Source organism: Alligator sinensis, unplaced genomic scaffold, assembly GCF_000455745.1.
Source record: "Alligator sinensis unplaced genomic scaffold, ASM45574v1 scaffold451_1, whole genome shotgun sequence".
NCBI classification, from domain to species: domain Eukaryota; kingdom Metazoa; phylum Chordata; order Crocodylia; family Alligatoridae; genus Alligator; species Alligator sinensis.
Genome location: NW_005842097.1, coordinates 746,160 through 768,128, shown reverse-complemented (window position 1 = coordinate 768,128; position 21,969 = coordinate 746,160). Strand labels below are relative to the sequence as shown.

General features: G+C 44.6%; 3 protein-coding genes across 7 annotated transcripts; 2 read left to right on the top strand and 1 right to left on the bottom strand.

Annotated features, from left to right (window-relative positions):
• Window positions 1-455: 455 nt before the first annotated feature.
• Window positions 456-7,752, top strand: TATDN2 (TatD DNase domain containing 2). The gene is made up of 6 exons (XM_025204791.1): window positions 456-512; window positions 1,396-1,887; window positions 3,135-4,049; window positions 4,700-4,827; window positions 6,112-6,295; window positions 6,938-7,752. Exons 1-6 carry the CDS (start codon window positions 456-458, stop codon window positions 7,076-7,078), a joined length of 1,917 nt encoding a protein of 638 aa, XP_025060576.1. The 3' UTR covers window positions 7,079-7,752.
• Window positions 7,753-7,896: 144 nt separating this feature from the next.
• GHRL (ghrelin and obestatin prepropeptide) lies at window positions 7,897-17,967 on the bottom strand. 5 transcript variants are annotated; one of them, XM_025204772.1, is made up of 6 exons: window positions 17,663-17,767; window positions 17,014-17,088; window positions 12,574-12,717; window positions 12,039-12,152; window positions 11,380-11,488; window positions 7,897-9,293 (listed from the first exon to the last, which is right to left on the bottom strand). In XM_025204772.1, exons 3-6 carry the CDS (start codon window positions 12,694-12,696, stop codon window positions 9,274-9,276), a joined length of 366 nt encoding a protein of 121 aa, XP_025060557.1. In that variant the 5' UTR covers window positions 12,697-12,717; window positions 17,014-17,088; window positions 17,663-17,767; the 3' UTR covers window positions 7,897-9,273. The 5 variants fall into 5 exon arrangements, with proteins under 5 accessions (XP_025060557.1, XP_006024198.1, XP_006024197.1 ...); XM_006024136.3 differs by lacking the exons at window positions 17,014-17,088; window positions 17,663-17,767 and adding an exon at window positions 17,832-17,967; XM_006024135.3 differs by lacking the exon at window positions 17,014-17,088 and having other exon boundaries at window positions 17,663-17,784.
• Window positions 17,800-21,681, top strand: RPL32 (ribosomal protein L32). The gene is made up of 4 exons (XM_006024138.3): window positions 17,800-17,927; window positions 18,310-18,410; window positions 18,616-18,797; window positions 21,499-21,681. The coding sequence occupies exons 2-4, from the start codon at window positions 18,315-18,317 to the stop codon at window positions 21,626-21,628; spliced, it is 408 nt and encodes a 135-aa protein (XP_006024200.1). The 5' UTR covers window positions 17,800-17,927; window positions 18,310-18,314; the 3' UTR covers window positions 21,629-21,681.
• Window positions 21,682-21,969: the final 288 nt, after the last annotated feature.

Genomic DNA, 21,969 nt, shown 5'->3' with positions numbered 1-21,969 from the left:
GGCGCGCGCGCGCGCGCGTGTGTGTGTGTGTGTGTGCGTGTGCGTGCGCGCGCACGCGAGCACACATATGGATGCTCTTGCATATACACGTATATATGCACATACACTCGCGTGCGTGTGTGTATGCATATGCAGCGTGTGTGTGTGTGTGTGTGCATGTGTATATGGGGAGGGGGAGGGTCTTCTTCAGCAATCCCTGGCAGTTGAGGATGGTTGTCTTCGGTGATTGTCACATTTGGGTGTCCAAAGAGGGCTGATGAGGTCTGTCCCGGATGGGCAGACTCTACTGCAGCTCAGACATGTTTCCCTGTGGGGAATGTGTGTGTGTGGTGCACGTGTGCATACACACAATATGTGTGTATACATACATATATGCATGTGTGTGCACATACACACGTGTGTGTGTGTATGTATGTGTGTGTGTGTGTATATACACACACACGTGTATATAGTATATGGGTAATTATTTGGCTAAGTTCACCAGCTGCCAATGGGCTCGATACAACCATTTGGTGGGTTGGATCCGGCCTGCAGGCTCTATTTTACCCACCATTGTGATATAGTGTATGTGTACACGTGGAAGTACATATGCCCATGCATATGTGGTGTGTGTGCATACATGCACGTGCATATGTGGCGTGTGTGCATGTGTATAGGCACGTGTATATGCATGGTGTGGGGGTGTGTATGTGCTCATATATTTATATAGTATATGTGTGTACATGCATATATATGTATATGTGGTGTGTGTATAGAGCACAAGCTTTTGTGGACCCAAGATCATTTCATCAGATGCAGCGTTCCAAATGGTATCATCGTGGCTTCACTAGGACGAGCTAATTTAGAAACCCCAGTGGTGTTACCCCAAAGGCAAGACGTGCTGAAGGAGATGGGAGTAACAGCCCCCTGGGGAATGTGTAGCATGTAGTAGTCCCCTGAGTTTGCAGAAAGGAGCGAAATGAAAATGTGATGGGGAGAACTGGCTACTAGGGACTTAATAGAAAGTTATTGAAAAGTGTTTCAGCTGAAAACAGTATGTGGTGTATAGAGGGGCAATGGCGAGAAGTAATCCTCTTCCAGAGAGGTACTTCTGCTTTTGCCAACTAGGCTGGTTTTGCAGTTACCTGTGCAGCCTCTTGGCTTCCATGTTTTTTTCAGAAAAAGAAGCAGATTGTGATTTTCGTAGGTGTAGTCTCCAAACCATAGGTCTCAGGACATTCCATCAGATGCCAGATCCATTAGCTTCCCTGAACGGGTTTCACATTAGTCACCTTTGTCATATCCTGAGAGGAATTCTTAGTTCAGTACTCCTCAAACATAAATGCTTTGTGATTGATAAAATGACTTGGTATTTAATGAACAACTGAGTAATATCATTTTTCATTTATTACACAGATTGAGAATAAATCCAAGGATGATGCAGACTGTAACTTGGCACCAAGGACTGAAAGTAGGGGTGCTTCAGAAGAAGAGGAGACTGTAAGTCACAGGAAAAAGAGAATGAAGGACCAAGGATCAACAGTAATATATCTTAAGGCTCTCCAGGGTGTGTTTGGGCACTTGATAAACCAACTGCCCAGAAGGACGGCACCTCCATCAGATGAAGTTAAGACTGAAAGCCCTGACCATAGAAAAAAGCCTTGCCAGTTGGGTGGCAATTCAAGAAGCTTCTGTACAGCTCCAAGGGTTGAAGAAGATCAGCATCTCCCACTAGACTTAGATGGACAGAAAACTGCCACAGATGGAAGTAGTTGTGCTAGGTCAGTTGTCATTTTGAGTGACCCCAGAAAAAAGCCTGTGACTTTCCAGAGGACGGTTATTGCAGAACCCCCTTCGAAGCTTGTATTTGTTGATGAGCCCTCTTCGAGTTCAGAAGATGGCCTTGAGGTGAGAGTGCGCATGTTGAACTGTGAAATAATGTTTCTTGAGTAAGACACACTGGCATGGGATTGGAGATATTACTAGCTAAAATCTTAAATGAGCAAAATAAAAGTTCTGACAAAATGAAGAACTCTTTCAACAGGGTGCAATCTAGTAAGTGACCACTACTGAAAATTTGTCTTGATTTGTCCACTAGATAATAGTGCCATTAGGATAGAAATCAATGGCTATCCTCCATTTCCTCAATACATAAAGAATATGAATGTAGGGGCACTTATCTTTGACTCAGGACAGGTTTGGAAGGTAGCCCTTGTTAGCAAGCAGTGAAGTTTAGCCATGCTGCCATGTAATACACAGAGTCCAGCACGCCTTGGTTGATACCCTCTCATGTGTAATCCTGTAGTTAGTTGTCTTCTACATTAATGTAGTCTAAGCAGTGTAGAAGTCTGAAATGCTGATTATGAAGATATAGACAACAAAGAGTTACGGTTGCGCAAAAGGAGTCTCTTCTTAGTTTCTCAGTTCCTGGATGAGCTATTTTCTGCTGGAAAAATTCCAGGCACCAGAGTAGCTGAACTCAAGGCAAAGTATACCTCTCTGCATTAGGCAGTGATAAGGTACAGTATTTAAAGATTGTCAGTATATTTCAGTGGGTGCCAAAGCGCACAGTTGACAGCCCAGAGGTCACAAGTGTGAAGACATAGCGGAAGTGTTCACAGCATGACCCTATCAGGTTCCAATGAATCTGTGAATTATGTTAAAATACCTTGTTACAAGGACACAAGAAAGGAAAGAAGTTTCTGCTGCCCCTTTTTACCCATTGTCCTAGGCCTCTACCCTAGATATGCTAGTCTAGCCTGAAACTGATGTGCTTGCTGGAATTGCTCTGTTCTTGGTAAGATACAGCTGGTCTATAAAGCTAAGTGTCTAAGGCCCCTGCTATGTGTTACATATATTATACAATTAACTGGTTAATCATGCAATAAATTTGACTGGCCACACATCCCAAGTAAGGCTGGCCACATGTGCAAAGTAATTATCGTACAACCAATTGGTTAATCACACAATACATTTAGACCAGCTACACATGCAAAGTAATTATCACAAAAAAATGTAACAATTCTATAGCTGGTTTCTCTCCAGCTTGCATATGAACACATAGCGGGGCCCTAATTGATATTCTTGCAATTCACTGTCCACAAAATTAAGTTTATTTTGTTGATCTATTGTGATTTTTGCCTTTTGGTTTACAGTTTGAACAGAAAAAAATGCCAGAGAAGAACCCGTCTGTAGGAAGCGATTGGTCTGATGTAGAAGATGTAGAATCTTTGGCTAGATTCTCCCAGGAGGATTCACTTCCACAGCTTAATAGTCCAAGAATTTTGGAGACTTCACGAACTTTAAGTGATAACTTAACATATCCTACTAATGTGAATAGTTGCATGTGGGGTGGCTCTGTAGGGTGCTGGACGAGTAGTCCCAAACCACCTGAGTGTTGTTCGTTTTTGAGCCCCAGCCAGGATACTTCCTATCTAACTGGCTCAGGTACCAATTCTCTCTGTGACATTTCTGTAGAACTTGCAACAAATGCTTCTTTCAATGCATCTGAAGATGTAGAGTCACCAGTTGAAGGTGGACATTGGAGATCACGTTCCCGTGATTCTTCTGTGGTCTGCAGGGAAAGAAGTAGACCATCTAGGGAGGAAGTGGGATCCTGTGCTCCCGTTGTCCGTAGAGTCCGACTGTCAGATTCTTTTAGTAATGAATACATGAACAGGGAAGTGCCTGATGAGCTGCCTAAATATTTGGAGGAAGGCTTTGTTGATACCCATTGCCATCTGGATATGCTGTATTCCAAGCTGTCTTTTAAGGGGACCTTTGCAAAGTTTAGAGGGGTTTACCACAGCTCCTTTCCCAAAGAATTTCAAGGCTGTATAACTGACTTCTGTGACCCTCGCACTCTGAGGGACTCTTTGTGGGAGGACTTGTTAAAAGAAGACATGGTTTGGGGAGCATTTGGCTGTCATCCACACTTTGCACGTTACTACACTGAATTTCACGAAAGAAGCCTCCTACAAGCCATGCGGCACCCTAAAGCTATTGCCTTTGGAGAAATGGGACTGGATTATTCATATAAATGTTCTACAGATGTATCCACACAGCACAAAGTAAGGAGCTGAACTTCTAGTTTATTACGTTATTTGTGCTTATTTCTAAGTTCCGCCTGTGAATTTCAAGCCCTTTCTTCCCCATACATATGGTAGGATAACTTTATAGCCTTATATTGCCTTTAGGGTAGGAGAAAACCATGATAGCATTGTGTGAATTGGACCATGAGTAAGATGTCAATACCTGGATATCTGGATAAAGTGCCCTATAATACAGCAGGGGAGCAACATGATTAAATGGACAACAGTGAAAATCAAGAACAATCAGTTTGCATCCCAGCTGCTTGTGCTTTCCTTAAGAAGCTTGGGCAGATCAGGTAATGCTTCTGCACCTTAGTTGTGCCATCTGTTAAATGAGGATGGCAGTTGTGGGGCAGTGTATCTGAAAGTGTAGATGTAACGTGGCTGGGTTCAGGGAATTGAAATTTCAATCATTCTGTTCTTTTAATAGAAATTTAATCTACCCATTACCATCATACCTCTGTGCTGTGTCTGATAAGGTCCTGACTTAAAACGTAGAATTACTAGAAATCAACTGAGTTCAATAAAGTGCTTCCCTCTGTCCCCCTGGCCTCCGTATTTTCTTTTCTATTATAATAATTCCAGTAAAACTTAAGGCTGTCTTAATTCTGACTTTATTTTTTATTCAGGTATTTCAAAGGCAGCTGCAACTGGCAGTGTCCTTACGGAAACCCTTAGTAATACATTGCAGAGAGGCAGATGATGATCTGTTGAAGATCATGAAAAAGTTTGTGCCCAGTGACTACAAGATACACAGGTAGCTAGCTCTCTTCACTATGTTAAAAAGCACTTTTGATTCAGTATTGGTCAGCATTAATACTGCCATGAATAAAATGACAAATAATCAAATGTGTAGAAATTTAACTAGGTTTTTATAGGTTTTCTTTCCCTCACTTACACAGAAGAATGTGACTTTGAGCCGGGGGTGGAAACTGAAAACAGAGTGAAAGTAAAAAAATCTGTGAGGAGAGGAAACTTTTTTCTCTAATCCATTTTGATTTTCTTAATTTTTAAATTAAGATATGTAAAAGTGATTTATTCCCTTTAGGCTGGGGGGTGGGGAAAAATACAGTTTGTGGGCTGAATCCATTCCACCAACTGATTGTACCTGGCTCACAGGCAGGTGGCCACAAATTCACAGGGTCCAGTCCATAGACAGCCAGTAGCTCCAGCCGCCGCATGGTGTTGGGTGGGCACAGCTGTTTCTGTTGTGCTGGTCGGGCCGGCAGGACTGCTTCTGCCCAGGACTGATACAGTAGTGTTAGCTGTGGACCTGGGCAGATGCCCTGATCCCCACCAGGAACCTGCTGGCCACGTCCCCAGCTGATGCTGGCACCTGCCAGCGGCTGCTTCCAACAGGCTGGGTGGGTGCTGGCATAACCTGTGGATGTGGCTGGCAGGTTCCAGGTGTGGTGGGGAACTGGGCATGCTGCAGCCCCAGTCGGGGTGGGAACATCCCAATCCTTACCTGGAAACTGCTGGCCACGTTCATAGCTGATGCCAGCGCCTGCCTGGGGCTGCTTCCACAACATCAGGAGGGTGCTGGCATAAGCTGCGGATGCAGCCAGCAACTTCTGGGTGGGGTGTGAATCAGGGCATGCTGCAGCTCTGGGCAGGGTGGGCATTGGGGTGTGCTGCAGCTCTGGGTGGGGTGGAGATCAGGTTGCAGGGTGAGGGGGGAGAGAGAGAGGGAAGTGTGGTCCTCTAGAGGATACCAAAACTCATTTAAGTGCCGCCAAATCACATTTCTTTTATGCTAAAACGTTTGCTTGGTTATTTTAAGAAAAAATCACACTTGTACAAATCACAAATGAAACCAGAATTCTATTGCAGGGAATGGCAAAATGAGAAGTCTGTGGCTGATAGAATCCATTTCCACTGGAACATTGAGACTTGAAATGGGATTTGTAAAATAAATATATAAACACACCAACAGGATTCTTTGGATCCTTACTATGTAATCTTCTTTGGTCTCTGTCACCTTCTTTCAGAACTGACAGTTGTTACCTTGGAGAATAACCAACACTTTCTTAACCTTTAGGCACTGTTTTACTGGCAGTTACAATGTCTTAGAGCCATTGCTAAAGCATTTCCCAAATCTTTCGGTGGGATTCACTGCATTGCTGACCTATTCATCTGCCGCTGAAGCAAGAGAGACTGTCAGGAAAATCCCTTTGAACAGAATAATTGTAGAAACAGATGCTCCATACTTCCTTCCAAGACAGGTAAGAATGTTTCTATAAAATGCTCAGTAACTCTTCTCTCCAGTGTTGATTACAAGGTCTTTCCGTCATGTTGAGGCTGACTGATAGGACACCTACAAACAAGCAGCTAGAAGCATGTGTAGGCCTATATTTTGCCCCTGGTTTCCAAAAAGTGTATGGCTGGGAAGGCAAGTTTTAGCCTCTCTTGCCTGGTAGCTTCTTCTCTTTACAAACAGTACCCAAGCCTCAGATTTGAATTTGTAGACACTCTTGCATCCTAGATGCAGATTCCAGCAGGACCAAATCAGCCCATTGTCCATCTATGGTTGATGTACTGAATTTTGCACTGGTCTGTCAGACAGAACTTTAAAAATGGAAGTTTTGTCTTCTCTGCTGTCCTTTTAAGACAGGGATGTATTCCAGCCTCTATGGCCTCTTGTGCTGTTTACGTGGGTTATTTGCTGGCAGCTGCTTTTATGAAGTGCTCTGGGAAAAAAGGCTGAACCAAAGCATCAAACACCATTATGGAAAGATGCTTTCTGACAAGTGTCCAGGCCCAAATAAAAGGCTTAACATGAAGGTAACTTCTGATTAGTCTTGAGTATTGCAGAGTTGAAGAGATTCACTGTTCCTGACTCTGCCCTTTCTTTAATGTTTTCGCAGGTTCCCAAAAGCATGTGCCAGTATTCTCACCCAGGACTCGCCTTGCACACAGTGAGAGAAATCACCCATCTGAAAGGCCTACCACTCTCCCTCACCCTGGCTAATTTAAGGCAGAACACAAAGAGTCTCTATGATGTCTAGGAAGGCGCTAGTTAAGGTAGAGAAGTCCTAGGTTGGGAAGACTGCTGTTAAACAGGGAGAAACTTTGAAGGGACACTTGTATCACATCCTGTGACTCTGGTCCCAGTGGTGACACTTAGCCCCTCCTGACTTGTCATTTCCACTTGCCTCATAAGAGTTACACATTTCTATTTATCCATGTCCCTTCACATCTCCGTTTAATTTCCTGTTGGCTTACCTCCCCTTGGAGCACACCCCTAGAGAAGGTGCCAGTGTCTGTGAGATCAGTTTTCCTTGAGGTGAAGACAAGGAGAACTAGTGTTGGGAAATGTGGAATTTTGTCCAGTTTTATAGGTATTGGTCCATTCAAAAGAGTAAATAGCTTGTAACTCCTGAACCATTCCTGACCTGAATGATTCGAGAACAGCTAGAGCCCAAAGGGTAAATGGGCATCAACCATAGCCTCTAAAAGCACCTAATTGCTGAGACCATGCAGTAAAGAGAAAATACTGAAGCAGAGAATTTGATGCAAAACTGTACCCAGTTCCTTGCACAACACAATGAAAACGCTGTACACAGTTAAGTTGGTGTTGTTTAGGTATGGACCCCTTTCCTTGAAAGGTATAATGAAGTGCATGTGCTATAGATACTAAATAAGCTTTTAAACCTTTTTTAGCAAAATGTTATGACTGCTAGAGCTGATCCACCTACACATAATTTTATGGCTGCGGTGGGTTTTAATTTCAGGAGAAACGAAGCTTGGCTATACATTACAACAACCCTCTTTAACCTGACTTGTATTTTGTTTTGTGGAATCCCATCCCAAAGGTGGTTCTGTGGGGCTGCGATCAAACTGTTATGAAGACAAGTGCCTCTGTGAAAGAAGTGCCAAAAACCTTGATAAATACAGTTCTCAAACCAGGTTTTTTTTGTAGAATTCTTTCTTTTTTTTTTTTCTTTTTTTTTTTACTATTTCATGTCAACTTTTATCCTTGCGTTCAGAAGACTTTTTAACATTTTTAACAAGGGGTAGTAACTTTTTAAATAATATTTGGAACTACAGTTGAAACTTTTTAAAAAAAATTTAAATATTTAAAAATGTTAAATAAAAATTTCTAAGAAAGACTGCAAAATCATGAGCATGGATCTCTATAAACTAAATGCATTTCTGTAAATTGATTCCGCCTGTTTGCTCAGCCTCCATTCCAGGCAGGAATTCCAAACCCATCTCCGAACCCTGAAATGATGGTACGAAGGCAAGTTCCATTCCACCCCTCTGCTTCACAGATTTTCCATTCTGATATTAGCATCAGTTAGGCACTTGCTTCCTGTTTTATATGAAGGTTTTGGAATATATAGGGTTGGTTTTTTTTAAGTATTCCCTTTAAAAATATTGTTAAAGACACATGGTCTCTCTTAAGTCAGCCAATTGAGAGAAACAGTTGAGTGGGAAACCATCCTCACCATTGCATGAGAGTGTATCTCAGTAGTGGGGACTGCCTGCTCCTAGGGCAGCTCTCGCTCATGAATTTGATGCATTCAAAGGAGGGACAGTTTATACCTTTTACACTGTGAAAATTACATTGTGAAAATATAATTTGATGTTCTCTTTGTAGAACCACTAAGGGCACTAGTTTGTCTCTAATGAAAATGACAGCTAGATCCTCACTAACTTCAGAAGAGGTGTGAGAGGGTGTGATACCCTTTGAAACAGATGCATCAACAACAGAGTAAAGTGACTAGGCTAATTGAGGGTTATTTTTATGTGCAGCTCCTCATATTAAGCTGATGTGTATAACAGAGACTCAAACTTGCATCTAGTTTCTTCACATAATTTTAGAAATGGCAAAAAATTACTGCAGTTTCAATACTACTTTTATTTTCGGTTGCAGAAGCATACACAAGTCTTCTCCCTCCATTGGCAGAAAAGGTCCAAATGGCTTCCAAACACATCCTAGAACATTTGTGATACAATTAAGAAAAAAATAAAAGTAAAACAACTTAGAAGTCAGGTGGCTGCTGGTTTTCTTTACCGAGTTATTTAATCTCTTGCCTCCCTCCCAAAAAGGTCTGTTCTCACCCAAATGGTTTAAAAATGTAAACTATTCAGCCCCAGGCATCTGTTTTTTAAAAGAATATTATCAGGTGTACAACTCGAAAGCAGAGTTTTGTTGTAATAAAGGTCATCATGTGCTGCTGGTGTCCTTCAACTCCTGTCAGTTTTCCACTTGGATTTCTGAAAGGGCAAAGGACAGAGATTTATTTTGGTTTTTATATTGTAATTCCCAGAAGCCCAACCAAGATCTGGCTTCTGTCAATGTAGTCTTGTCAGAAGAGGAAGGAGAGGAAGACACTGATTTGGGTTTGTGTATGCTTGCTGCTTATAGCGGCAGACATGTATGTGACTTGGAAGATGTAGGGCTTGAGAAGGGATTTGAAGGACAGCAAAGTAGCTTTTCAGATCCATTTATAGGAGGTGTTGGCAAACAGTGAAAAGACATTTATAGCAAGGACAAACAACTGAGTGATGAAAGCTGGCATTGTTGGCAGAATAGGGGGTAAAGAGCCAACACAATAAGGACGAGTGGATGAGCAGAGAAACACAGAAATATGAAGGGTCTCAAACACAAAAATAAGATGACTGATTTTGATGTGGTGGTATAGTCAGCCAATTTGCCTCTTTTTGCATCCAAAATTATTTTGTTTGCCTTTTACTGGTTTAAAAAAAAAAGATACTGGCTGAAAGCATATGGGAATACTGACTTTTCAAAAGTGGCTTGTGATTCTTTTTTTTTTTTTTTTTTAGTATTTTCATATTTTGGTGCTCAACATAAGGTTACTTAAAGCTTCCTTACTCAGTTTCTAAAAAATAGGCCTCTTTACAGGGTTTCATAGTGGGCACCCAAAATGGCTAGTGGCCGTCTGAAATCATAGTGTAAAGCAGAGGTAGGCAATGTTTTGGCCAGTGCCAAAAAAACTACAATGTCTACCTTGTAAGGGGCCAGAGTGCCAGCATGCCAAAAAAACAAAGCCGGGGCGGGAGGTACATGGCAGGACACACTGCATATTAATATAATTAATAATTACAAAATGTTGCTTTTTTTTTTTTTTTACAGTAAATACCAGGTTTTCTAAAAATTCCAAACCTGGTGACAATGAATAAAATTTCATATACTACCTCTGTTGTGTATTTTTTTGTTAAGCATGTTGTGATGAGAGAGAGAAAGAAGAGAAAAAGAGGGAGAGAAAGAGGAAGGAGAGAAGAGAGAGGAAAAAGAGAAGAAATAGAAGATGAGGAGAGAGGAAAAATAGAGAAGAGAAAAGCACTAACCACCTGAGTGGGAGTGGGGCAGGGTGGGTGGTGGTGGCCCTGGTGGTGCAGGGTTGGGGGGAGGCCCTATGGTGAATTTTGGAGTGGCTATTTGCCCCCAAGCCCTTCCCAGCAGTGCCCCTGTGCCCCACACTCCAGAGTCTCAGTGATGGCTGCACACACCCCTTGGGGCGGAAGAGAAGCCCAAAGCAGCGCAACCCCAGGTCTCTCCCCCACCATCCTCTTGGATGTGTGGAGCACAGGGTGGTGGGGCTGGGGCAGTGCAACCCTGGCCCCTCCACTGCTGTCCATGCGGAGGCAGGCATGCATGTGTGTGCTGCCTCGGGCCCCTTCCCCAACTTGTGCCTGAAGGTGCGCATGCAGTCGCCAACAGCAGAGCTGATGCCAGCACTCCGGAGCCATGGCTCCAGCTCTGTTGGCGGTGACTGCCCGTGCACCTCCAAATTTGTCTTAGGCTCCCCACCCTATAGCCACTCCTCCAGTGCCACTTGGGCCGCCACCACCCACCCCTCCCAGCACTGCCTGGGCCACAGCCCACACCTCCCAGCACTGCCTGGGCCACACAACCCATCCCGTGCAGCTGAGCCCACCCCTCCCAGTACTGCCTGGGCCACCACCACCTGCCCTGCACAGCTGAGCCCACCCCACTCCCACCAGCAGCATAGCCCCTCCACCAGGAAGAGGCTGGTGCTGCCCCTGCAACCAGCCCAGACTGGGTATCTGCTCCCAGCCATGGAGCGAGGCTGCTTGCAGTCTCCCAGCTGCCTGTTGGGAGCAGCCCAGGCTGCGCGGCTGGCAGTAGCTGTGTGGAGTCCGGGTGGGTAGTGGTGTGCCAAGCAAAATGTCCTTGCATGCCATGCTCTGGCATGTGTGCCAGGGGCTGCTGATCTCTGGTGTAAAGGTTTAGTATCCCACAATAGGTAACGGCCTTTTGGCAAGCTTGCCTGGCAATCTTTTCTTTCTCTGAAAGATTTGATGGTGCAGAAAATACCTTTTGGCTCCCCTGTAAGCATGTCCTCTAAGATCCTTTCGAGCTTTTGTCCATACTCCTGGTACTGTCCTTCTGTTATCTTGACACCAATTTCAAAGGGGACATTGCACTAAAATGAAAACACCAAATCAAAAGAATGGCTTAACCGTTCCTTTTAAAGAGGGTTCAAATTCTTTCTGCTCTTGAGTGCACAGAGATTGTATGCTATCTTCAAAAGAAGTATGGTAACTGAACTGCCTGAAGGTTTGTCTTCTCCAAACATCAGCTTGTCCTGAAATAATTATTACTCTCTACCTGAGCAACAGTGATTGCTGTGGACAGCTGTTATGGGCAAACGTTGCAACAAAGTATGAGGTTACTGAAAGAAAACAATCCTAAAGTAAAATATTAGGAATTCTACAGTGAAAATAAATATTGGTATTAAGTTGGTAGCAGGTTGCAGTTGTATTCTTTGCAATAATTCTCAGCCTCTTCAGATTTTAAGATTATCAACAATTTAGTCTCAAGCGCTCGTTTTAACTGCTCAAACTGACTATGAATATATGTTACCTTTCGTGACAAATTTTTCTTGCATTTTGTACTGTGCGACGATATAAAACAAAAAGCCACAATTCCACCCCACCCGCCCAGCCTCATTGAATCCATTGCAAAATACACACCTTAACTTCAATTTCATTGCTGTGTCCCTTTGCCTGTTTTTCATCTGTATCCAAAACTCCTTCTGTGCCCCGGCGGTGTAATTTGGTGTTAGGCTTCTTAGCATCTTTCTGCTGCTGAAAAGTAACCCAGTGTAAATTTTTTTTTTCCGTAGGCAAACAATTAACCCTGGTCTGTGCTGGGAAATTTACAGTTTGCCATACGGACTGTTTCACTAGCGGAAGTTGTTTTCCTCTCCCATTGTTTTATCTTGGTTTGAATGGGGATAGACAGTGGCAACATTATCAGAATCCTATCTACACTATAGTTCTTTATTACTGCTGGAGACACTTCAGGAGCCCAATCTTTCAAGTGCAGATACAGCCTTAACGGTTCATGTTCATTTGAGATAAATCTCAAAGGCCTTATCCCTCATGATACTGAGGCAGATTGACCTTTTTTCTGAGTATTGCTTCAACATAAAGTCATTTGGTTTCAAGTGGTAATTCTAAGGGAAAGTGGTTTGGATTAAGAAGAGAAGAATATTCTTAATTTTACCTGTGTCCTTGGGTATTCAGGGCTTAAAAAACTGGAGCCAGCCAGAGTAGTTTCTGTATAGAGAATGCAGAAAAGAAGAATTCCCAGCAGAGCACTTCTGAGAAACATGATCGCCTTGGGCATGCGCTGAACCAAACCTGGGAACTTAACAAAGAGGAGAAGTTAAAAACTTTGCAGTGTCACTTGATTGCAGAATCTGGATACAGCTCCTCCAGTTTCCCCTGATTTGAATTAGGCTTTGTACTGCCTGGAAAACGTAAGAGTTTGGTATTAAAGATATGAATAGAGAGAATCCCCCTTAAAAGTGAGGTTATTATTTTTTACTTAGAATGTTTTTTCTTACCTTTTTCACTTACCTTTCTTCCACAAGTGGAAAAATGACAGAACTGAAGATGGGACAGGAGAGAGGAAGTATACAAGAGAGAAGGTGGTGAGGGTGGAACCAGCTTGAAAGGTTGCTTGCCTAGATTTGGTTCACCAAATGGCTGTGTGGGGAGTTTTTCTATCACTGGAATATTTATTTTGTTTTAAAGTGCCCCTTGAAATACAACCTAATACGTATTTGGAATTCCTTGGAAACTTGCTCTGCTTAGGTCATAACCAAATCAACAAAAAGTGGAATACAATGCATAGATCTGTCGCTGGATTAGCTTTCCCGGGGGATTAGATAGCAGCTCTCTGAAAAAAGATCCAGACGTTGAGAATGTTCCATTTGTTAATGCAGGTGAAATGCTTATCTTGCTGGGATCCTATGATCCTTGCTGACTTCCTGCCCCTGGGGCAGGGGGCTGGACTCGATCCTCCGGGGTCCCTTCCAGCCCAAATGTCTATGAAATCTATGACTGTGGCTTGAATTCTCCGAAGAATACTTTTCAATCGGTACCTGAACTGGCGTAGCACAGTAACGAAATAGAGAAGTTAAGTTTATATGTGACCTATTGTAGAAAATGTTTTTCTGTTCTTTTACTAAGTGGGTTATTCCATCTTCTTTAAATTTCCCTTGTTAAAGACCTCAGGCTATAGTGGGGATTTTCAGCCATGACGTATGGGGGTGGGAGTTTGTTTAGTCTTCCATGTTTGCCAAATTGGACATTGGTTCAGGGAAGAACAGAGAAGGGGTGAAAGCCTGGGACAGTTCTCCTGTGGACTCCCAGCTCAGCCAGAAAGGGGATTAGGAACCATGGTGGAGGTAGCATGCGCGGAGAAGAGTGCTGATGATACAGCTACAGCCAACTGAGCAGAGTCAGAATTTGGGCAAGCGAACAAAGAACGAAATGCCTCTGGGAAGCCAGGACTTCAAATCTAATCTGAAACAGAAACCAGCACTTCACAGCCTTGTGGCAAAAAAAGCTTCATGATCTCTTCCTGAACAGTTCTCCTATGGACTATAGAAAGACCAGGGTGTTTAAGAGAAGAGATGAATAAGGAGGGACATAAGCATATGATCTGAGGAAGGTAGATTGGGAACTTCTGCTCTCCCAGGCTTGCAAGGCACGAAAAAGTGGAAATTCACTGTTGTTGAAAAGTGAAAAAGACAAAACCCTTCAATAAAAGAAATATTTCGTTTTCACACAAGATGCAGTTAAGCTGTGGAACTCACTGGTATAGGAAACCATTGATCACAGGAATAGAGGGGCATAAAACTGGAAGTGACTACCTGGGTCACTACCCAGTGTCCAAGAATTCAACCAGATTTAGCATGGTCTATTTCTAGGATTACAGATTCTGACACAGACTCTTTGAATCTGGTGGGAAACTGGGGGCAGGAGAAGCATCCTCTTTTAACAGGTGGGGCCAGCCATAGTCATACAAGCTTACCTGGAGCAGGGTGGGTAGGTCAGCTAATCAGAGAACAGCCCCTGAGCTATGGAAGAGGCATAGGCACCAGACTGAACTCTGACTGAAGACAGGTACCAAAGCAGTGAAGAAAACAAAGGAGGAAAATGGAAAAAAAAATTATTTTTGCCTATAATAAAAGTATTCCATTGTATTAAAGTAAGAAATAACTTGTTCTGAAACGCTGGGCAAAGTCCTTGTTATGTTCCTACAGCCATTATGTTCCTTTGGGCTAAGTACAGATAGTCAAAAAACTCAAGGCTGAATTGATTCAGTCTTTGTAGGTTAGTCTAAGCTGCAAAGATTGAACCAATAAGCGAATGAACAGACATTCACTTTTCATTTGGGAAATGCAGCCCACATGCCTGCAGTAGCTCAAGCCAGGAGCTTGGGGAGTGCTAGAGCATGGCTCTCTGGCACACAGGCCAGCATGGGTTGTGTGTTCACTTCTTCTTCGTGCGCCCCCAAGATCTCTGGGATTTGCAGTCCAGAATCACAACAAGACTCTGCACAGTTGCTCATCAGTCCCTCTTCCTGCTTCCAGCTGCCTCTGGGATTTGGGCTAAAAGCTGTCATTTGGCAAAGTACAGCTGCGGAGAAATTTCAAAGCTAGAAAATATTTAGTATTACAGTATTTGTTTAAACAAATGGATTCAAATGTCCCTCTACTTCTTCACCTTTTGTTTCAGTGGAACAAAGGAGGGGAGATTAAACACAATGCAAAAAAACCCCACTCTCCTCTTTTACTTCATCTTGGAAGAAAGTTTGGAAACATCTAGGGAATGGAAAAGCTGGGGGAATCCCACTGCTTCAATTTTTACATATGTAAATATGAAAAAAATGAAGTGTTAACTGCTTGACACAATGATACAGGTCTTCCTTCCTTGGCAAACTTTTTCCTAGTTAACAATACCAACTTAATTTTCCCCATAGCTCTGGTGTTTCTCTGCATCAGAAATGAAGTTCTGTCATCCAGGTTTGTACTGGTGAATTAGGGTGACTGACACATGATCTTAAGACATAAGACATTGAAATAGGAAGGGGGTTTTAAATCAGGCTGTTTGGATGCTTTGGATTGTGTACTCGGAGTGGGGGGGAACCTGTATCATTGTGTCAAGCACTTAACACTTCAGTGTTTTTCATACTTACACATGGAAAAAATGAAGCAGTGGGATTCCCCTTAATTTTCCATTCCCTAGATGTTTCCAAACTTTCTTTCAAGAGGAAGTAAAAAGAGGAGAGTGTTGGGTTGTTTTGTTTTGCACTGTGTTTTATCTCCCCTCCTTTTTTTCCACTGGCACAAAAAGTGAAGAAATAGAGGAAAATCTGAATCCATTTGTTTAAATAAATACTGCCATGCCAAACATTTTCTAGCTTTGAAATTTCCCTGTAGCTCTACTTTGCTAAATTACAGCTTTTAGTTCAGTGTTGACCATCTCCATCTGAAACCACTGAAGAGGAATTTGTAAATGTGAGGTGATAAGCTGTAAATGTAAGGCCCAGTCATATGCTGAACTTCAAGCACAATTGTAAGCTTGGTTAGCTGTAAAGCTTTGACTTGTGAAGAGGGGGAGAGGAGCAATCCCTGATCTATAGAACGGTATAGGATGATCTGGAGCCCGGTCCCCTGAGAAGGTACCTCACCTTGTAGCTCCTAAAAAGGTTAGGTTAATTAGGACAGTTGTTTTCACTTGCACGCTTGGGGCTGGAGTTGTTCTGCTGCTGTAGTGGACCCCAGACTGTTGGATGTTCTGGTTGTAGAGACCTTGTCTACTCTGTTTTGGATGACCAGAACTGTTAAATCATTGCATGGCACCTATGGGACAAATAAGAGTTCACAGCTCCGATGCTGACAGGCTGCTGTTAATAGTATGTTTTCACTTTCAATTTGGGATGGGGCTGAAGAACTATCAGAGTTTTGAAGGGGGGAGTTTGAAATGCTCTTGCACGTGGTGGCCTGGATGACTTCAGAGAGGTGCCTTGCAGACCTATTCTCCTGGTGAGCTGAGCCTGGTGGCAGGCACTGGAATGCTGTTAGGTGGGGAATGACAGGGTTCATGTCCCAAATTAGCCAGTTTTTGAACCAAGCACTTACTCCATCTGTACACCTGAGGAGCGAGGCAGGGATACGCTGAGTGCCTGTGGTTTGAAAAGAACCAGTTCACATTCAAACAAAGGTATTTTGAAAGGTGTGCAAAGATGCATATCATTTGAGTAAAGATCAGCCTCAGCTCAAGAATGGGAATGCTCTTTCAAAAAAAGGAATTATTTGCAATGTCACAGGAAATGTTGTTGATCTTAGATAACTTTGTTCCTTTTTGTACAAACGTATTCTGTTGCCACACAGGTAAGGAATGGGACATATCTGTGGGGCATGAATAAGTATAACATCCATTTGCAGCATCTCTGAGCAACCAGGGAAGGATTAACAAAAGTCTGGTCTTTTTTTTTCTTTTACCTCAATATTGAAGAAATGTAAAGAAATCACGAGAACTGGACTCAGCGGCCTTTTTGCTGTACATTTTGCCAGATGCTTGGGCTGTATTTACTGTATTTTAGTCCGGGCATAGTACATTATGGTTAGGGCAAACACCAAGCACTTACCAGCAACCTCTAGTCCTCAAGCTGATCCTCAGAAGACCTTAATTCATATTCAAGTGAAGAATATAAAATGATATTCTGATGAGACAACCCAAATTGAAACTTGCATTAGATGAAATTTATCAAGTTTTGTTCCTCTCTCCAAGGGCCCTGCCACATGTTCAAATTAAAGCTGACTAGAAACCAGCTATAAAGTTGTCACCCATTTTCAAGCACTAACTCTGTAGCAGGCTGGCTCTTTTTATGGCTGGGTGACCATTTTATGGCAGGAGGATCATTACTTTGCACCATGGTTGGTCTACATTTATTGTGCAAAGACTCACCCATGGCAGGTCCTTAGCTAGCAACTGAAGCCAGTACAGCACATGGTATTGATTATGTCAAGAGTAAGGTTCATTATCACGTCACTGTTAAAAGCAATTACGTCAAACACCCTTTAGTGCACCAACCCCTCCCGTCCGGAGCAGCGAGGGGTGCAGAAGAGGAACACCGCACCCAGCGGGCTCCATGCAGCACTACCCAGACCATGCCACTAGGGGGCTTCAGGTACTGGCAGCAGTACTGGCGGAATGGCTTCCACCACCCTCTGCGCCTGCGCATAAATGGCCGACGGTGCTTGAAGGCCAGATCCTGGCAGCTCGGTATAACTTACCTGATGATATTGTAGCGGGGGAAAAAACCCACGCGTGGCCATGGCTGACATCACCACTGCAGCAAACCGCCTCGAAGCTGCGCGTAGCTCCCCTGTTGCCTGGCGGCCGCGCGGCTACCCACCCCACCCCACCCCACCTCCGCTGAGTGCGTCCCGCGGCTGCACTGACCTGCCAGGACCCGCGGCAGTGTTCCCATCACCCCCCGCGGGCCGCCCCCTCCCTCTCTCCGCGCTGCCTGCCGCGGTGGCCGCAGCGCTCCCGCCGGTGAGTACGATCCGCCGCCATCCTGCGCCGGGGCCGCCCGCAGCCCGCTGCCGCCGCCTCCCCCGCGCTGCGGGCGGCACCCCCCGCTGCCGCCGCCCCGTATTGCCGCAGCGGAGCCACGAGCTGGGCCTCTCTGCTGCCCTGCAGCGCATGCGCCCTGGTGCTAAGTGGGTGCTGCGGGACACAGGCCCTCCAGAGCCCCGGTCTTTAGCACTGTTAGTACGGGCTCTTTGGTGTCCCCCTTAGCACTAGGGCTGCGACTGCGGGGGGGGGCGGGGGGGCTGCGGGACACGGGGCCCTGCAGAGGCTGGGCTAGGGCAGAGATTGGGGGTGCGGGCGGGGAAGTCTCTGCCCTTGCCTCACCCTTTTGGCCACCCCGCAGACACCATGCCTGCCCTCCGGCCGCTGGTGAAGCCCAAGATCGTCAAGAAGAGAACCAAGAAGTTCATTCGCCACCAGTCCGACCGCTATGTCAAGATCAAGGTAGGCCTGTCTCTCCCGAGAGCTTGCGCAGGGAGCTGTTTGATGCAGAGTTAAAGCCCAGAAAACACCATATGTGAAGGGGCGATTAAGACTCGCACGGTGGGAGGGGGGGGCTTGGCTCTGCAAAGAGCGATGTGCAGTTAAGCCCAGGCTGTTACGTTGGGCATGCTGTTGGGTCAAAACATTGTTCTCGCATCGTTCACAGCGCAACTGGCGTAAGCCGAGGGGTATCGACAACAGAGTCCGCAGGAGATTCAAGGGCCAGATCTTGATGCCCAACATTGGTTACGGTAGCAATAAGAAGACAAAGCACATGCTGCCCACTGGGTTCAGGAAGTTCCTGGTCCACAACGTCAAGGAGCTCGAAGTGCTTATGATGAGTAACAAGTAAGTGAAGACAAGCTTTCAGCCCTGTTAAGAGGGGTGGGTGGGTAGCTGCCTGCCTAGATGCGCCAGTGCTGTTTGGTCAGTGGCAGCGGTCAGACCAGGAGGTTGGGGCCAGAGGTAAGTTGCTAATGGGGGGGGGTGGAATACAGTGAAATGACCAAAATCTAGCAGCAGTTGAGCAAATGCTGAAGGGAGGGAGCTGCTCCCCTGGCTTTTACACAAGTTGGGCCCTGCTCTTACCTCCCTGTGCTGCACTTGACTCGGGGAAGTAACCTGCCATTATACAGTGTTTGGAGCCTACCCAGGAGTGACAGCCCCGAGGCACTAGCGTGCTATAAATACTGGGAATTTCAGCAGCAAGGCCCCTAGAGACAAGTATACTTGTCCAAGTATGCTCGACCTCCTTGCCCCCTTAGCGCTTACCCTGGAGCAGAAAGTGGGAGACAGGCCTCGAAGGGTGCCAAACCATGGTCCCTAATGCCTCTGCCTGCTCCTCAGCAGTCTGTCAGATCCCTGCTGCTATCGTATCCATTCCAAGCTACTCTCCAGCCACAACTGAAGTGTGGCTTCTGCCAACTTACGCCCATGGTTCTTGGAAGCAGGCAAAATAATGACCAGAGAAGCCTTTAGTGTTAGTGTAGAAAAACGGTGGCTAGTTGAGGGGGATGAGGAGGTCTTTGCTGGAATGACTTTGACAGATTGGGGCCTGAAAGCTGCAGAACTTGGTTGGATCACCCTGACTTGCTTCCTGTTGAGCTGTCTTAAGTACATTAAATAGTTCTAGTCAGCATGCATGGTCCTCTTCAGGAAAAAATAGAGATTGTATTTAAAGAGCTCTGTTTTTCATCAGGTTTTGAAGATGGGTATTAATGGAGTAATTCACGATGGTGGAGTGTTGGGTAACATCTGGATTCAGTGTCTGATTTTTACAATGGGCTGAATTTCACTTCAGTCTTGCCTACAAACTGTGCTTTGAGAGAGAATAGTGCTAGAGATCAATTCTAATGTGGTCACCTTGACTGCCTAGTCCTAGTGAGAAGCTAAAAAACAGTAACTATAAAGTTTCCTTTTAGAAGCATGCTTTTTCTTTAATTAAAAATGCAAAAGCGGTAGAGGCACTAATATACGCAAACTATTTCTAATAGATTTTACAAGTCTCATAGAACTTGTTAAACAATAACTTCTTAACCTCCTAAATGGATCAGATAATTCCAGCAATACAGGACATGGTTTTTATCCACGCTTCTGCATATACCGCTATAGTGAAAGTGAGCAGAAAACAAACTTGCTGAACTGGAACTGTCCAGGGGAGGACAGACTCCTCTGCTTAAGTCACCACTGATGTAAATGGATACAACTCAGCAGTCTGTACTAGAGTTGTGCTTGCTTAGCCCAGCACTAGCCTGTCTTGGTGGCTGTCCTGGGGGAAAATGTGCAGAAATGGGATCAGGAAACGGTATGCAGTTGGAATTTGAAGGAGACAACTATGGATAATAGGCACAGAGGCGTGGTGGTGGTATTCGGGGAGAAGGCTGTCATGAGCTATTCCATGACTTTTAATTCTTCTGCTATAAGGATTAATGCTGCCTGGCATTAATCTCATCTGTGTAGATGAGAAAATGACATGAGGGCTGTTCAGACTTTAGAATGCTTTTTAAAATATGACATTCAAATCTAAACTGGTGCTAGCAGTAATATTTTTTTTTTTTTCAACTAATGCCTTTAAAATCTAAGTTTTAATTAATGTTTCTTGTCCAGCTCCCTTTGTTATAAGAGAAATTCTGTGGTGGACATGTCCTAGTAGCACTATTAAACTCAGACATGCAGTTGTGCATGGCTGATAAAGGCAGCTAGTCAATCACATATTGAGATCAGCATCGCATAACACTGCGTATTGAATGTACAGTTCTTGAAACAAAATATTTTTGCAAAACCCAGACCCTGTTATTAGAATTTACTTTGAAACTTTGTTCTCTTCCCATGCAGAGCTTATGTGCTCAGTTCACCTTCTGTATTTGCCTTTTTAAAGTACAGGTATGCTGTGTGTAGTTTACACCAGCATTTCTCAACCTGTGGGTCATGACCAAAAAGTGGGTTGCAAGAAGATTTCGGAGAGTTGCAGCTGCAGGTTGAGAAATGCTGATCCTGGGAAAGTGCTGAAACTGTGGCAGGGAGAAGGGTGCGTGAGAGAGAGGAGGCCAGGCTGGGTGTTTGCAGTGGCAGGGTGGCAGAATAGGCTGTGACCAGGCTGGCTGGCATGGCATGTTGTGGTAGTCCCAGCCTAGGGCAGGGGCTGCCACAGGCCTCCCCTCCAGCTAACTCCATTGCTGCCTGCATGAGCTGGAGCCCCTGCAGCCACTGTACTCTGGCTTGAATGGGACTGGGGCAGCTGGGGGCTCCCCTAGCAGGGCTACAGCTTGGGAGTGAGGGGTACCAGCAGGGCTGGAGGCAGGGGAGCAGAGGGTGGTGGCTTGGGTGTGAGGAGCACCAGCGGGGCCAGGGATGGCCACGAACCTTTGCAAATAGGTCCCAGTAGGAAAAAGGTTGAGAACCACTAGTTTGCACTATATAAATAGTGGCTGTTGCTAGCTACAGGTAACAAGAATTTTCTTAAGGCTTGAATTGGCTTTGCTGTCTGCTATTAAGATATTGTGTATTGATAGGCATTTGTAATGCTAGATTAACCTTTGTTATTGTGCAGGTCGTACTGTGCAGAGATTGCTCATAACGTTTCCTCTAAGAACCGCAAGGTAATTGTGGAGAGAGCAGCACAGCTTGCAATCAAGATCACCAATCCAAATGCCAGACTGCGCAGTGAGGAAAATGAATAAGCTGGCTCCTCTGTTAATGCAGATGTATTAATAAAATGTAAAAAAAAAAACCCAACCAAGTGTGGTGTGGGGTGGTTGAATGTCTCTATACTACTCGAACTAGAATGTTGAGACTCCTTTCCATAAGGTCCTGAAAAATGAGACTGAGGTAGACAATCGCTTATAGTCTTTGCTACACAAGGTCATACTAGACTGCAGGGGAGGGGAAGGTACTCCCCTCCCCCTTTGTGATCCTTTGTTTTGAAGCTGAGCAGGTCTTAACTGCACTGAAAAAATAGGCTTGTAAATACACCTTCTTTGAACCAGCTAGTCCGTTGTTATGGAGGTGGCTGACTGCTGTA